The 16,615-nt window shown below is 47.1% G+C and overlaps 2 protein-coding genes across 16 annotated transcripts in view; both read left to right on the top strand.

The window, feature by feature from the left end:
* LOC144770585 (uncharacterized) overlaps positions 1–16,615 on the top strand; it is a 655,819-nt gene that overhangs the window by 13,741 nt on the left and 625,463 nt on the right. The window lies entirely within an intron of this gene.
* LOC144770583 (small ribosomal subunit protein eS27) lies at positions 5,070–5,566 on the top strand. The gene has a single exon (XM_078655233.1). It carries the CDS (start codon positions 5,103–5,105, stop codon positions 5,355–5,357), a length of 255 nt encoding a protein of 84 aa, XP_078511359.1. The 5' UTR covers positions 5,070–5,102; the 3' UTR covers positions 5,358–5,566.

The following is a 16,615-nucleotide window of genomic DNA, read 5'->3' as shown; positions in this document are numbered from 1 at the left end:
CCCTCCCGGGCCTGCAGTGCGGACGAGGCGCAGTGCAGCCGCAGACCGGGGCGGCAGAAGGGGCCGGGGGGGGTGGAAGCAGTGCGCACTGCAGATTTACAGCTCATTAGGAAAGCGTGGACTGAAAGGCGCGCCGCTAGCCTGACATTTAATGGAACCACAGGAAGCGTACAAGGCCACACACAGACAGACAGACAGACAGACCGACCCTGGCCTTCACGTCCCTGTCCGAACAGAGCTGCGAGCTCCATCCACACCAGCAGCGAAGCATAAAACGACGTCACACCGTGCAGCATTTACTGATGCCCGCACTCTGAAAAATGCACCTAGTCTTGACATTCTTTATTAAAAAAACGCAGCGTTCCTCAGCAAAGCAGGGGCCTTGAAGAGTGGAGCCCTCTGCACCGAAGGGCTGCAGGAAGCTGCGTCACGCCCCCAGCCCCCAGCCGTCACCTCTAGCGCACATGACGGGAATGCACCATTTCTTGCCTTGAAAGCACATTCTGTTGCTGAGCGTGCTTCTGTGAAGCAGAGGCTCCACCTTGTGGCCGATCTAGGAATGTCATGCTCGCAAGTGGAAGCCCAAACGGATCTCTGCAGACAGAGACTGCGGAGGAACACAAACTGTAAATACGTCCTAAAGGATAAATATTACAACTCATAAAGAATAATGGATCTGTACTCCGTGTTCATTTTTTTCTTCTGACGAATACAAAATCCCTACCAACTTTTTTCATACACAAGAGGTGAAAATATAAACCGAAACAGGCCACGCACTCGCAGTAACCACGTACAAAGAAATACCGCACCTGCATCTCGGAGGGCACAGTGGACAGAAACATGCACGGAGCTTTCATGCCTTCAGAAACGCGAAATTCATTGTGCTGGCAGACAGGACTGCAGAAAGCTTCACGGATAAGAACACTGTCACTTTAATTGCTGTGGTTTATCCCATGTGTGAAGGTAATTTTGCGCATGTGAGTTCATCCCAATATATATGTATCAATGACGACCACTGTCAAATGTGACATGCTTATTTCGGACATATGCCAAATGAAATGGGGGCATGGGGAGGAAGAGCGATGAACAGCAGAAGGAGGTAAAGAAGCCCGGCAGTCACATTCCGGACTCGCTCTGCGTCCAGGCTTCAAATCTATTTCATATTTCCTTATACTCAAACGGGGGGTGGGGAGGCAGGGGTGTAAACCAGCCCACTCCAGTCCCCGCGGTGCAAGGGGTCCCCTTCAGGGGGGCCCACATTCAGTCAAAGCCTGTGGATGCAGAACTCCCTGGCCACATGCCTTTCCTAGAAGAGGCGCACTGAGAGCAGTTTCGTGAAAAGAATGTGTGGAGCGGCCCACGCGGCTGTCCTAGAAAGGTCTGCAATGGTAACTAATCTATACCTGAATTGCTGGTAATGGTCCCTTTTCTTCTTCTGGAATGAAAATGAAGTGTCTTCAGAGACGAATTCCTCTGCGCTTCCGATCACCAGGAGACCCTCGACTAAGCAGTAGGCTGGTGACAGATCACCGTATGTCACAGACTGATGCCGAGACCCCCGAGTGTGGTGCTTTCTAGGTTAAATGTCATCGCTGGAGAATCGTATAGATTGTCCAATGTTTCTCCAGATAAATAATTATGAGGGCAAGGCTGAAAGACCAGAAACACGATCTCCTGTTAAAGTTGAGGTGTTTTAGGAGCTTTGAAATGAAGGAATTTCATGAGGCCAACGTTGTGACTGTTGATTGCTTCAAAAGGAAAACCAAGAGTGGTCTCGCCCAGTCTGGTTTTGTGACTCTTGATCTTCAGTTTTCATGAGAGAACAGGCGTACAAAATATTTCTCTTTCGGCTTCATAGTTTCCCCTTGTCATTTGAAGCTTCTCTATAACAATGAGCCACACATTCCCCTCTTATCTCCTCTCTCTGAGCCTTCCGCCTCTCCCTGTCTTTTATGGTAAGCCCCTCTGGGTTCATGCAAAGGGAAGAAGTCTCAGACCTTCTGAAGCTTCCTCATGCAATGATCGGGCAGTGTCGTGTGTTTTCTACATGGACATTGTTGTTTTCCCTATATTACGCTATACGCTTGCTATGCACGATGCACGTTGTGGGCCGCTTTTGCTTTTCACACGTTACCAAAGCACAAGCTTGTTTTTGTGACACTTATAAGTAGCTCAAGTTTTTTGTCCGTTTGCCTGGGATATATTCTGCACAGCCAAGGCAAGGTCAAACCACACTGCTTTTTGTTATTCTCTGTGGTCGGACACTAGCACCTGGACATAATAGAAACACCCAGTTGCTGTCTTTGAAAACACATGTTTTGTCATATAACCCATGACATGTCCTTCTAACAATACGGAGAACAGAGACAGCCAGAAAGAGCTAAGATCCTTAGACAAGAGAGGTGAGTCAGCTGGGATGTAGAACAACTATATATGAATGTTAATGTATGGGGTCCACTACCAAACTCAAAGATCTATAATCTATAATCAAATAGCTTTCGTAGTGAGGGTGGGGATAGGCAACTCTCTCAGATAATATGACAGAACTCTTTATTATATACAGTCTGATAGCTATGCTAATGACAATACTGACCTGCATCTGTTTGCTAGTTGTGGTGCAACTAACGCACATTAGAGCACATTAGTGTAAATAAACACTATAAACTTTCCTTGTGTCTCTTTTCCATTTATTGTGGACAAGTGCGAGAACGAAAGGGGGTAACCTGCTACCGCGATCCTGAGACGGTTGAGATGGTTGTGTTCTGGGGTGCCAATCACTTGTATCTCTGGAATGATTAGGAGGGCAAGTGAGGCACTATGAGCTAGTCAGATTCAGGCCCGTAGATGCAGATGGGGTATGATGACTCAGTCCCTACATGCTGACGTTCTATGGTCCCAAGCACAGTTCTGTTCCTGAGCAGAATCCCTGCAACAGCAGGGTGCACACACCACGGTTATGCTCTTCATTGTAGATACACAATCTAACCACAGATTCCACCCCTTAGAATATGACCCAGCCACCAACTGGATCTGGAGAATTCTGTAGCTGTGCTCCTGCCCTTCAATAGGTGGCATGCTGTGTTGAATTGTAAAATCTGATTCTCTCATTTTTTGATTAAGCTGTGCCTCATCCATTTTTCACCCCTGCCCTGCTTTCAGCCTGGCTCTCTCCTTGACACCGCACCTGCATAAACATTGGTAAAGAAACTAGATTGGTGCATTGTAGGCTGTGTAAGCATGCAGAGTCAGCGCAAAAGAACAGCTGGCAATTTGCTTGAGGGTTTTCAGGCAATGGTTAATCCTCAAGTAAAGTCTACTCAGAAAGCATATCTTTTTATTCAGTATTAGGACGTAGCAATTGCACAAGACACCGAGGCTGTCGATTCTTGCGGTTACCTAATTTGTGTGTTTTTCCCAAAGGTCTATTTACCTCTGGTCGTCCCTTGTTTGTGATCTCTTGCTATAAAAACCCATGTAACCATCGTTCAGCGTGCTCTCTCCTTGAGTATCTCTAAGGTGCTTGTTGGATGGAGCCCCATTCATGAATGATAAATAAATGATCTACGGTTTGTACTTTGCTCCACTGTTGATTTCTCCTTACTTGTTAAGAACCCGTGGGCTAAGGGTGACCCTGCACCGATGAGTTATTAATAATCCACTTCCACAGTTGCAGCTTGACACTGTCTCCAAACCATCCTGGGAATGTCGGAGCAGAGCCACATATTAGCACCACACCAGCGCTCTGATGCCAGTTTCTGTACTAAAGCTTTCAGAGTCTGTGGATCTCATGAGCCCTCAGACACAAAGCTTGAACAATTGTTGGCAACAGTGGGCTAAGTACTAACTTGGGACCTTATTAGATGGTAAAAAGAACAACAGCACAGCACAGGGAGGTGAGAAGTTAGTGAGAAATCTGCAATTAGAATATCCACCAGAAAGTGTTACAGAAGGGAAGTAACTTGATCTTCTGATGCATACTTCTAACAGAAGATTGATACCCTTAGAATAGATACCAAAGCAATAGATACCTAAGGTGGAGGTTATGTGGCTAGTACTCAGCCCAAAAAGTCTTGAAAAACAGAGCGGACAGACCAGGCAGATCTGGCTGTCAAGGTAGTAGTACTTCCTGAAGGATCCTTCAAACACCCACACATGCATCGGCACTCCTCGAGCTAGTGCAGTGGCAGCAGAGTTGATTGATTGGGGCAGATGTAGATGAAGTGGACTATCCACCTCGACAACGCCCTCCTTCTGCACTGCCCTGCCCTTTTATGTACCTGATAAGTAAATGAAGAGCTGATTACTTCTGCACTGCGCTGTCCTTCTTTGCACCTGAGAAGTGAATGAAGACCTTTGTTCGGTCGATGTAAAATCTCAATGCCTGCTTTGCATCAAGCAATGGAGCCTTTTCTCTTTCGAGGAATAAGGCAGAGTGAAGAATGCGGGTAAGGTGAATGATTGACAAACATGGAAGGGTGTCACAACCTTAGGGAGAAAAACAGCTGAATCTTCAGCACCAACTTGTCAGGGAAGAAGGTAGAGTAGAGCGTTTGTACTGACAGCACCTGCAGCTCACTCACAAGGTGCATTGACATCCTGGTGATAAGGAAGACTGCTTCTTAGTGTCTAGAGCCTTAAGGAGTCAGTGTCTCGGGCACCACACCAGGACAGACATTTGTCCCAGTGCCCAGATTAGAAGATCTTTGGGGAAGTGCGTATGGAAACAAGGTTAACATCCACTACCTCAGTCCTGCCATCAAATGCATTTAGCTGCCATTGTTCAATTACCAAATACGGAGATTCATATTCAGGCCCCTGCTTTGCTGCTGAGAAGAGAGGTCCTGAAATAGTGGAAGCTTGATTAAAGGGTCTTTCCTGATCTTTTTCAGAGCCTGAGGCAGGAGAGGTATGGGTAATAAGGTGTACAGAAGTCCCTTGCTCCACTTCAACTGGAACACATCTTCTGACAAGTGCCTTGTTGGAGCTCCAGTGCACAAAATTGCTGACACTGGGCGTTCACAACTGTGGTAAATAAGTCTAGCCTAGGCTCCCCCTAGAGCTATTTAGATGCCCTTTCTAGCAGCGGCTGTGTCTGCGCAAACATGCCTCTCGCAAAAGATCTCTTGCATCCGTCTCCCGAGGAGGAGAAGAGGAAACATAAGAAGAAGCGTCTGGTTCAGAGTCCAAACTCTTACTTCATGGATGTGAAGTGTCCAGGTTGCTACAAAATCACCACTGTATTTAGTCATGCACAAACGGTGGTCCTGTGTGTGGGCTGTTCTACGGTTCTTTGTCAGCCCACAGGGGGGAAGGCGAGGCTCACGGAAGGTTGCTCCTTCAGACGAAAACAGCACTAAGTGCCATCTGCATGCTGAGTGACGATGGGTAGGACTACCTGCACAGTATGTGGCACAGAACGTCAGTTCAGGAGCAGAGCGTTGAGCCGTGGTGGACAAGTGCAAACTATATGGAGAAGGGACAATGAAATCTGAATGTTGGATGGAAATATTGGGCTCTCATACACTGTACCTGTAGCCTTATCCATCTGACTCAATAAATTTGGATAGATGCCCTGCACCACCTCGCAATGGATCTGTCACTTGAGATCTGACAAATGATGCCTTCTTAGTTTTTCCACTGTAGTGGTCAGGGACCCTGGAACGAGGTTGTCTACCAGAAAAATGTGGTGCCATTCCAACACCCTCCAGAGGGTCAGAGACTCAAGGCACAGGGTACATGGCTGTAGTGTTATATATGAGGATCTGCACCAGCCCCTACTTGATGGATTTCAGGAAGGATTTAAGAGCTAACCGCATCTCCAGAGGATTAATATAGAACAGGCGATCTGTTGGAGAACAGAGAGCTCCACCTGTTCCGTTGATGCTCAGCCTAGCAATGCTGCATCTGTATACCTGTACGATTTGTGTCGGGAAGGGAGCATGGTCTGCCGTAGGTAAGGGTCATACAGGGACTACCAAAGATCCTGAGCCATCTCCATCGAGACCTGGATTGAGTCCGGGAGGCAGCCCCAGTGCTGAGCCCACTGGGTTTTGTGGTTCCTTTGCTGGGCTCACATATGCCACCTGGCCTTGTGGATGAGGAAGATGCAGGAGGTCAAGACACCAAGAAACCTTAAAGTCATTTTCACTGAGACCCGGGAATGATCCTGAAGCACCAGGATCATCCCTGAATTTCTTAAACTCACTATTGTGGAGACGTGGCCTGGAACGTCACGATGTCCAGAATTGCACCAATGAACGGGAGTCACTGTGTGGTACTCAGGTAGAACTTCAGCCGCTTTATGGTAAAACCCAACAATGCCAAGATCTCAGCCATTGTCCTGAGGTGATCTACAACTGCCTGTGGCAAACCTGCCTCTACCAGCTAGTCATTGAGGTACAAGACATGAACACCTGTAGAGCAGAGGTAAGCCTGACGGAGAGCGTGGCAAACTGAAAGGGTTTCTGGTCCACCTTGAACTGCCGGTAATGCCTGTAGGACTGCAATAGGTATATAGAAATAAGCATCCTGTAAGTCCAGGGACACCATTCACTCTCCTGGGTCTAAGGTGGATAGAATCTGAGCCAGCGTGAGCATTTGGAATTTCTGACCTGACGGATCTCCAGGCCGGGATTAATGATGTGTCTGCTGTGGGGATGAGGATGGCCTTGGGAACTTGGGACCAGTTGAGGAATCGTTTCTGAAAGAAGGCACTTTGATGGAAGTGCAATGATTATCGTATAAGGGCCCACTTCACATGACTTAAAAGTCGGGACCAGAGTCCATTGAAACCTCTTGTGCAGGTCTGTGACAGGCATCTGCCTCCTGTAGTCCCAGAATGGTTTGACGCCTGTAGTTTTCAGAGGGGTCATGATTACTTAGCACATAATAATAATGATAAGAGTTGGGTGCGGAGCTCTGGATCAGTGCTAAAATATTCAGAAAGAAACCAACTGATATCAATAAGGGGGGCACTTACATGCAGCTCCATTCTGCACTTCTGGAGCAATGCAATGGCTATGCAGAGCCACGTGACTCCACCTGCTAGCACACAGAAGTGCCGTTGAGATTCTCCACATTCAGTATGGCGTATGGGAATATTTTAAAGGTGAAAAATCTGCAACTAGAAGTATCCATGGTAAATATACTTACTGAAGGTTAGAAACGTTTTCTTTTAATGGATACATCTTCCTGCAGATTCTTAATCTTATGTAGGAGTACCAAAGCAACACCCTCTGCATGGTGGGATTGAGTAGTGCCGGTTATCCAAGGATGCCATCCAGCACAACTCTGGGAGAGTGTCCATCACTGCATGCTTGCTCTGTAAAGTTGTACTTTTTAGCCAGAATATACAGGAAGGACCATTGGCAGCTGGTAGATGTTACCTCCTGGAACAACTATGTTGAGAGCTGTGGAAGCAGCCAAGGCTGTAGTAGAGTGGGCATGAATATCCTTTGAACTGAAAGTCAATGCAACTTGTGATTCAAGTAATGTGGTCTACATGATCAAATGCCCATGTGGCCTTCCATATGTAGGCAAAACTGAGCGTAAAATTAAAATAAGACTCAATGAGCATAGAAGCAACATCCGCACAAAGAACCTAAAGTCTAACATAGCCGCTCACTTTATACAAGAGTCACACAATCCCAGCCAAATCAGATTCGTAATCTTGGAAAATGTGAAGAAAATGCCCCACAAAGACAACAGTACATTTTTGTTGCAACGGGAACTTTTTGGGATATACCGTTTACAGGCCGCCCAGCCCAAAGGATTGAATGAAAGACTTGAATTTAGTTGTCATGTATAATGCACTGAACTTCCTATTTTCTATTTGACATTGTTACATGACCTCTCTTGCAGCTGTGATTTTTAATCATTTTTGGTATATTACTCTCCGTGTAACACTTAAGCACGTTACTACAGTTTCCTTTCTGTTTTTTTTCATTTCTACCCAGCCCACCGTGTCATCCCAAGTATTGTTAGCACCCATGTTTTATTTATCCACCCCTACTTTTTTGTTCATCCTCTGCGTTTTCACACACCCCTTGCCCTTGCTTTATTCTCGATAGTAATTTCACTTACACATACACGACACTGACTCCAACAGTCCGCTCTTTATGCTTAAGCTTTCACCTTATCAGCACATCAACCACGTATGCGCGGCGTCTTCCGGGTTCGCGTTCACTCGGGACCTGGCTTTCACCTCTTCATGATTACAATCTAGAAGTTTTATCACGTAACTTCCACGGGTAAGACCCCTTCTATTTAACATCGTGTATATGTCATGTAACAACACCGCACGGCGGAAAATAGAGACTAAAATGCATGCCATCTCTGCCACGCTCCTGCATCGTAACCTACTTTACCTTCTACGCTATTTTTACACCTTTTTAATCACACCGGATACTTTCACTCATTTTCACCACGTTTAATTAGTTTACACGTCCCACTTCTATTTATCGCGTCACGTTCTTTTATGCATCGTTGTTTCCGTTGCACCGTCTGTCACAACCATCTGAGTGTTAACCCGTGATTCCTTTGATTTTGCACATTTTTGTACTCAGATCCACGCACTTTTTGGTTTTCACGTTCTGTGCACGACTGGTTCCCCTCGTTGTTTATAATTACGACCATTCCTTTCCACCATGCTATTTTTTTACATCATTCTCGCTCCTGATATCCAGTAGTTACACTGTGTTTCCTTTGTTTAACATTTACAGACCCCCTGACGAAGCGCTTGTTTAGCGCGAAATGCATCGGGGATCACATCATACTGTGGATGTTTATTGATGAATCATGAATTATGAATGACGGATATGTCTTTATACTTCTTCACCATATGGATTTAATATGATGGAATAAGAAACATTTTTGAATAAATTAACCGAATACACTTGGTTTGTACACCTTATTTCAAACAAACGATTACGGACATACTACACCCAGCGTGTATTCAAGAGTGCCCCGGGTAATTCTTACTCTTCAGTAAGATTTTTCGTACCATGAATATCCTTTGACCATCATGTAGCAGAAATTGATACAGAGAATAATCCAATGTGAAATGGTGCTTTTGGTCACTCCCTTGCCCTCACGCGGTGCTGCTCACAAAGAACTAATCATGCACTCTGTCTTTTTGAGTAGGGCCTATATAATAAGATAACACACGACTAGGGTCCTGTCAAAGTATGTACTACTCCTCGGTCCTTCCCTCATCTTCATGAGGGAAGAAAGATTGTACACTGATGACCTGACCCAAATGAAAAGCAAAACCCACTTTTGCTAGAAAAGATAGGCAGATGGGAAGAAACAATTTATTTCAGAACACCCCGAATGGTGGCTGAACTGAAGGGCCCTGAAGTTCTCCAAACCTAGAGCCAAAGCTTTTGCCACCAAGGAGACAATCTTGAAAGTGAGAAGTCGAATTGGGTAACTGTGCACCAGTTCCAATGGAGATGTCATGAGAAAAGTCAACACAAGATTCAAATCACACTGAAGAACAATGAACAGAGAGGAAACACATACAACAACCCTTTAATCTAATGTGACATAAATCAATCAATCAGGATTTATATAGTGCTACTAATCCCCCAAAAGGGTATCCAGGCGTTTGCCAGTCCCAGAAAGGCTCAATCTAACAGCCAGGTCTTGAGGGCCCTTCCAAATTCCAGAAGTGAGGTGATGGTCTGGAGCTGTGTGGGGGGCTGTTCCAGGTCTTTGCTGCAATGTTTTCAGACGCACTGCATTTTGACTGTGACACGCCTCATTTGCAGCGCACAATATGCAGTTGCCCCGCATTTTCCCTTACCTGCAGGGTGGGTGGTTGGGTGGGTGTTGGCAGCTTGGCGGGGCCCAGGTTAATGGTGCAAGAAGCACCATGGTTGTGGTTTTATTTGTGTCCTGTGTTCTCGGCGTCATCTTGGTTTTATAAATTACCCAATCCAAGATGGTACCATTCCCATTTGTCCCTATGGGTGATCCCCAATCCAAGATGGCGGCCATTTACTTCCTGTGGGATGCTTCCTGTTCACCTTCCAATATATAAGGCAGCGGGACCCAGTCTAAGTGTTTTGCAAACATTCCCATTCTGTGTACATGTTCCTAGTTAGTCTCTTGTGTTTCTGACTAGTTTTTCTTGTGCTTTGCTTCAGGTTGGTCTTCTCAGCATTTCTAGACCTTGTGAATTCTTCTTGGATGTTTTTGCACCTTCAGCTTTTCCTCCTTCAGAAGTGCTTGCTTTTCCTAGTCATCTCTTGGCTTGGGACACTCCCTGTTGGCAGGGTGGCTTCCAGAAGAGATCGCCCTTCCTTCAACATCAAGTTCTCCACGATCCAAAGCTGACCACCACGCCCAGCCATCAACAGATGCAGAAGAAGGAGCGCCCTCCACTTTTGCTTCAGTAGATGCAGGGAGTGTGGGCAGGTGATAGGGAGTTGTAGCGTAGTCTTGTCGACGGTTGGTGGAGGTTCAGGCGATGGTTAATGTAGGCGGGTCCTTGGTTGTGGTGAGCCTCGTGTGCATGTACCAGTAGCTTGAATTGATATGTCTTCTGTACCGCGAGCCAGTGAAGTTGCCCGAGGTAGGGTGTGATGTGGGTTTATCGGGGGAGGTTGATGATGAGTCTGGCTGCGGTGTTCTGTATGGTTTGAAGGCTCTGTAAGAGGTGTGCAGTTGTTCCTACGTAGAGAGCGTTACCATAGTCCAGTCAGCTGGTGATGAGGGTCTGTGTGACAGTGCGTCTCATGTGCAGGGTTTGCCACTTGAAGATCTTACGTAGCATGCGCAGAGTGAGGAAGCAGACAGAGGAGATGGTGTTGATCTGTGAATTCATTGTGAGCATGTTATCAATGATGATTCTGAGGTTTCTGGCATGGTCGGCCGTTGTGGTTGCAGAGCCTAGATATGATAGCCACATGGAGTTGTTCCATGGGTTGCTGTTGTTGCAGAAGAACAGAACTTGTGTTTTGTCTGTATTCAGCTTCAGGAAGTTGTTCTTCATTCAGTCGGCAACGCTTGTCATGCATCTGTAGAAGTTGGTCCTGGTGGTTTTGGGTCATCAGTGAGTAAGCGGATGAGTTGTGTGTCATCAGCATAGGGTATTATGCTGACACCTTGAGCTCTGACAATATTGGCCAGCGGGGTCATATATGTTTTGAAGAGTGTAGGCTAAGGGACACCACAGACTATGTCCTTGGGTTCGGAGGTAAAAGGTAGTAGGCAGACCCTCTGTGTTCTATTGGTGAGGAATGAGATGATCCATCTGAGTAGAGTAGAGTGGAGGAGTGTGGCTCACTGATTAGAGCGGCAGACCCAGATGCAGAGGTCTGGCCCGGGACCAGGGTTCAATTCCCGACGCGGCAGGGTCCTGAGCCCAAAATGTCCACGGACTCGATAATTCTCGCCTCGGTGCCTATTCTAATCATGGGGTCCCACGCTGCAACTCTGGGCAATAGTTGCTTAATCTCCACTACGGCGGCCCATCTGCTGCGGGATGCCTGGCTTTCACCCTGGGGATACCCAGTAGGGGTTATCTCACAGGGAAAACCCAGGACGGGTTCCCAAGGCAAGCGCCTTGATGCCTTCGGGTGATACGTGCGCTATATAAGTCGCAATACATTTACATTTACAGTAACTCCCCTTGGATGCAGATGTGGTGGAGTCTTTCAATCAGCATGTGGTGGGATACAGTGTTGAAGGCTGCAGAGGGGTCAAGGAGGATCAGTGCGGCTGTTTCTCCTCGGTCGAGGAGGTTTCAGACATCATCGGTGGCTGCGATTTGGGCGGCTTTGGTACAGTGATTGCTGCTAAGCCGGATTATGAGGTGTCGAGTAGCTGGTTCTGCTCCAGGTGTGTTGTGAGTTGCTTGTTGGTAGTCCTTTCCAGTACCTTGGCTGGGAATGGGAGCAAGGAGATTCACTGGTAGTTTTTGAGTTCGCTGAGTTCGGTGGACGTTTTTTGAGTAGTGGTCTGATTTTGGCATGTTTCCAGGCATCGGGGAAATGTTACAGTGATGATTGAGGTGTTGAGGTGTTGAGCAGGGTGGTGAGTTCCTGGCCGATGCTTTGGTTTCTGAGGTTGAAGATGTGGAGTGGGCATGAGTCTGTGGGAGCTCCCGAGTGGAAGGATTTAATGATGGGTGTGATGTCCTGGACAGAGATGTGGTTCCAATCGGCCAGTCTGTGGTTCATGTTAGTTGCAGTGGTGGCAGATCTGTTGAGGAAATCCATAGGTGTAGTTTGGGGTTCAAAGTTTCTGTAGGTGGTTGAGATCTGTCCATGGAAAACGTCAACATGATTGTCGCACAGCTCTTGTGAGGGTGTGATGTTGTTTTAGCTGGTAGCTGGGTTGGAGAATTCCTTAACGATGTAAAAAATGTCCTTGCTGTTATGGATGCTGGTTTTGATGTGTGGGGCTAGTGCTGTCTTCCTTGTTGCCCTCAGCAGGCGGTTGTGAAGGATGAGGAAGGTCTTGAAGGCTTTCCTGTCTGAGATTAAAGAAGACTAGAGGGTCCCTGGTAGAGCTAAATATGAATGGAGAAGGAGGCAGGGAAAAACTAGGTAAAAAACAACAAAAACTTCCCCAACACCAATTATTTAAGGTACGGCAGTGTGTCCATGATATGATTGATTCAATTGTCTAAGAGACCAATGATTTTAAATAAAACACACAAACAATACTCAATATATTCAAGGTCACTTAAGTCATCGATAATACATATTTTGAAGGAAAAGCGCTTTTCACTATATTTTTTATACTTTTGAACAATACATATTTAAAATCATTGGTCTGTTGGACAATTTCAGTCATATCATGGACACACTGCTTTACCTTAAATAATTGTTTTTGGAGAAGTTTTTGTTGTTATTTGCCCTGTCAGAGATGTCTTTGCTGGCACAGCATCTCCTTTCTAGCTGTTTGTTGTCACGTTTCACAGTTCTTAATTCTTGGATGTACCAACTGGCCATTCCGGAGGATCTTCTCTGATTGTTGCACTTGATGGGAACTATGCTGTCAGAGCAGTTGATGATCCAGGCATTGAAGTTCTTCATTCCCTGTTCCAGGTTGGTGGCAGCATCCGGGTTGGAGGGGTTGAGGGCGTCTGTCCAGCTGGTCTCTGAAATTTTGCTCCAGCTGTGGTTGGTGGTGCTGGCCATCTTGGGGGTGGCGGTGTGGGGCCCGGGGATGCTGAAGTGGATGATGGAGTGAACGGTCAATGTGAGTTCTGTGTCATGGCAGTATTTGACACAGTTGCTGGATGTGAAGATGGAGTTCAGGATTTGTCCCACAGAGTGCGTGGGGTCGCACACAATCTGGGTCAGTCCGAGGCTGTTCATGCTGTTGAAGAGGTGTGCAATGTTGCTGTCGCTGGGGTCATCGATGTGGTAGCAGAGGTCGCCGAGGAAGACGTAGTTCTTGGAGTATAGGGCTAATGGCGCAATGTCTGCAATGGTGTTGCAGAAGCTGGAGGACTGGCCTGGGAGTTGGTATGCGAGGGTGCCTCTGATGGTCTTCTTTTCGTCAGTGTGATGCTTGAAGCTGAGGTGTTCCATTGGGGGGTGATGGTAATTGTCATTGGTGTGGTGCACTTTATGGTCTCTTTGTGGATTATGGCTGTTCCTCCTTCTGACTTGTTGGTGCGATCCTGATGGGTGATATAATATCTGTTGGGGATCGATGTGGCAATGTCTGAGGTGGATGCGGGTTGAGACCCGTCTCGGTGAGGTAGACTGTGTTGGGTGCGAGGGTGGTGATGAGATCTGAATGTTCGATGGCATGCCTGCACATGGAGCGTGTGTTGAGTAGACAGTGGAGTAAGTGGGTCACTTCTGGTGTGGTGTGGTGTGGTGGGAGGATGGCATGGTGCTTTGCGGCATGAAGGCGGTCATGCTGGTGTAGGAGAAGGTGCATCTGGTCAGGGGAATGGTCTACTGTAGCGTTCAGTGTGGCATGGTAGTAGCGTTTGCAGGGTCATGTGGTACTGAGTGCATGGAGGACGACGGCGTTGTGCCTGCATGGGCTTACGGCCTCCATTAAGTTGGTATGGGAGGAGGGTGGGGAGCTGGGAGGCAGTGGGCGGGGTTAGGCAGGAGGCAGGAGAACAGCGGCAGCAATCAGGAGGCGGGAGAAGGAAAACGGGTAGCAAAAAGTATAAACACTAAGCAGCGGAAATGGCACAAGAAATAGGCAAAGGAATTAAGCAAGAGAAAAGCGCGGTCAGACAGAAGCACAAGAGTGAAGTGACAAATGGCACAAGAAACAGGCAAAGGAATTAAGTAAAGAGAAAAGCACACAAATTAGGCAAAGGAGTTAAGCAAAGAGAAAAGCGCAGTCAGTCAGGAGCACAAACAGTTACGCAGCAAAAGTAGTGAGACTACCGGAGCTGGCCACAAAAGGGAGAGCTGAGTCTGGGCCATGATCAAAGACGTTTTGAGCAGACCTGAAAGGGTGGGTATGGCAGTCTAATAGGCTTTTACAAAACCACTGCTGATAAGGGAACAATTCAAACTGTTGACACAATTGAGTGGTGTTGGATCCAGCAGTGTCTGGTTTGCTGAAGGGATGCCCACAGCCAGAACTTACCACCCTCATCAATGGCAGCTGATTACACTCATTGTACCCTAGGGTAGCTTGCCACTGAGCAGTCAGATTAATATCAGAGGCAATGTGCAAATCAAAGGCAGAGCAGTCACTTGCGATAAATACACTTAGTGTCACAAAAGAGACTTCACACAGGATGTATGTAAAAATGTTTATATTAAATCATTATAACATGAACATCATATACTTTTAGGGCGTAAAAAACGTTTCGAAACATTACTAGTAGTACAAAGGCCCACTCGTATTGTTATGATATCAATAGTATGCTCACTGTAGACAATTCTTAATCTAACCCTCACCACCCAATTGAGAGAGAGCACCCTTCTGAGGTGCGTAATATCAAAAATATGTACATTAACAATACCAGGGGCCGGAGCCACACGGGTAAACCCCATGTCAAATGTAATGTGCTTTTGGCATACAATCAACGTATGAAGCGGTTCCGCCGACCAGTGTCATGAATTACAGGCGGTCCGCAGATGATCACTCCCACTCATACACTCTCAGCACCACACAGGTATCAGCCAGTCCGTACAGAATGCTCTTACACACATACTCATTCAGAACCCTAATGTGGTGCCACTGGCATTAGGCCCACATTGACCTGCCCAGCAGGTCAATGATTCACACATCTTCAGATCCATGGCCCAAGCCTCCCTCCACCCTGTAGTTCACCCCAATTGTCCTATACCCCCAGATGAAAGATAACCAACACCATCCTCCGGACACTGGACCGTACGCGGCCAAAGTCACACTTAGTCTGGAGGTGAGAATATGTAGCAGTTTAATTAGGAGGCAGACGTAAACAAGGGGAGTTTAGCAGCCACTTGGGAAGTTCACCCACAGGTCTCAAAACATAAAGGAGTCACACAGTCTTTTCACCGGCCTCTAAACTGTCTCGGAAGTGTTTCTCCAACCCAGTCAATCTCTCTTGCTACTACGTGGTGCGAAGATGTCTCTCGGACAGGCCAGGCGTGGAGAGGGCAGTTGGTCTGCTGAGATGAAGGTTAAAATGGAACAACCGATGAATGGGGAGTAACACGGGGGAGCCTCTCAATAGGAGGAGGTGCCCCAATTGGTATACAATGATATGGGTCGCGCCCAGGCAATCTGGGCACAGCGTCTGGTGAGCATTGGTATGAGTCACACCAGTCACTTCAGATTTCAACACAATGAGTTGCAAATTCTGCACCTCCCTTGAAATTAGGTACAATGACCAGAGCACAAGGCAAATCTGGTCACAGACACAGCGAACAGTTGTAATTCCGTACTTGCCTGGAAATGAGGCACAACATCCGGTGCACAGTGATACAGGTTGCACCAGACCGATCCAGTCACACACACACACACAGGCGCAAGTTCAGCAGAGCCACATGAGGTCGAATGAGGCACTACAACTGGTACACCCCCACCTCCTAGGGTTGCACCCTGTTAATTGGACACCGCACCCAACAAGCATGCAGTCAGCATGTTCCATGAGAGAGATGCAGCATGGTCAATGAAACAGGCCATACAGGGTCCTGTAGCCGATGAATCAGCTCACTACCAACTAGACTCTTATGAGTGTCTGGGTCCCTTAAGTGCAGGAACTACACGCCTTACATGCGGGCAAGATTTCTGGGGCTCCGCACTAGACAATCTGGTCTCCAGGCACAAGTCTAAGCTCCACTGTCACACCACACTACCAGTGGCGATCCATTTGAGAGGGCACCACTCTCCAGATGTCACAGGTAGATGGTGTAGGTCCCTCACGGGAGATCTTTGATGTCCCTGAGATCTCCAGGAGAACAGGAGGCCCACAGCCGTGCCCTTGAAGAGCACACTTCAGGACGCCACACTACAGCAGTTCCTCGGCCCATACCAGCCACTATGTGGACAGTTATCCTCCATGGGCACAACAGAGTCCTCTGGCAATGTGCACCATGCAGTACAGGTTCTCCAGTCCCATGTCCCCTTAAGCGTATCTCACCCTTTACTGAAGGATGGCACCAGTAGTAATACTCTTGTGCTTCTTTGAAGT

The sequence above is a fragment of the Lissotriton helveticus genome, chromosome 7 (genome assembly GCF_964261635.1).
Source record: "Lissotriton helveticus chromosome 7, aLisHel1.1, whole genome shotgun sequence".
Classification (NCBI taxonomy): domain Eukaryota; kingdom Metazoa; phylum Chordata; class Amphibia; order Caudata; family Salamandridae; genus Lissotriton; species Lissotriton helveticus.
The sequence above is the reverse complement of the archived record's forward strand: the minus strand, read 5'-3'. Positions and strand labels throughout refer to the sequence as shown.

Excerpts from the sequence above, each read along its gene's own strand:
- LOC144770583 (XM_078655233.1), top strand. The coding sequence starts at position 5,103 with ATGCCTCTCGCAAAAGATCTCTTGCATCCGTCTCCCGAGGAGGAGAAG.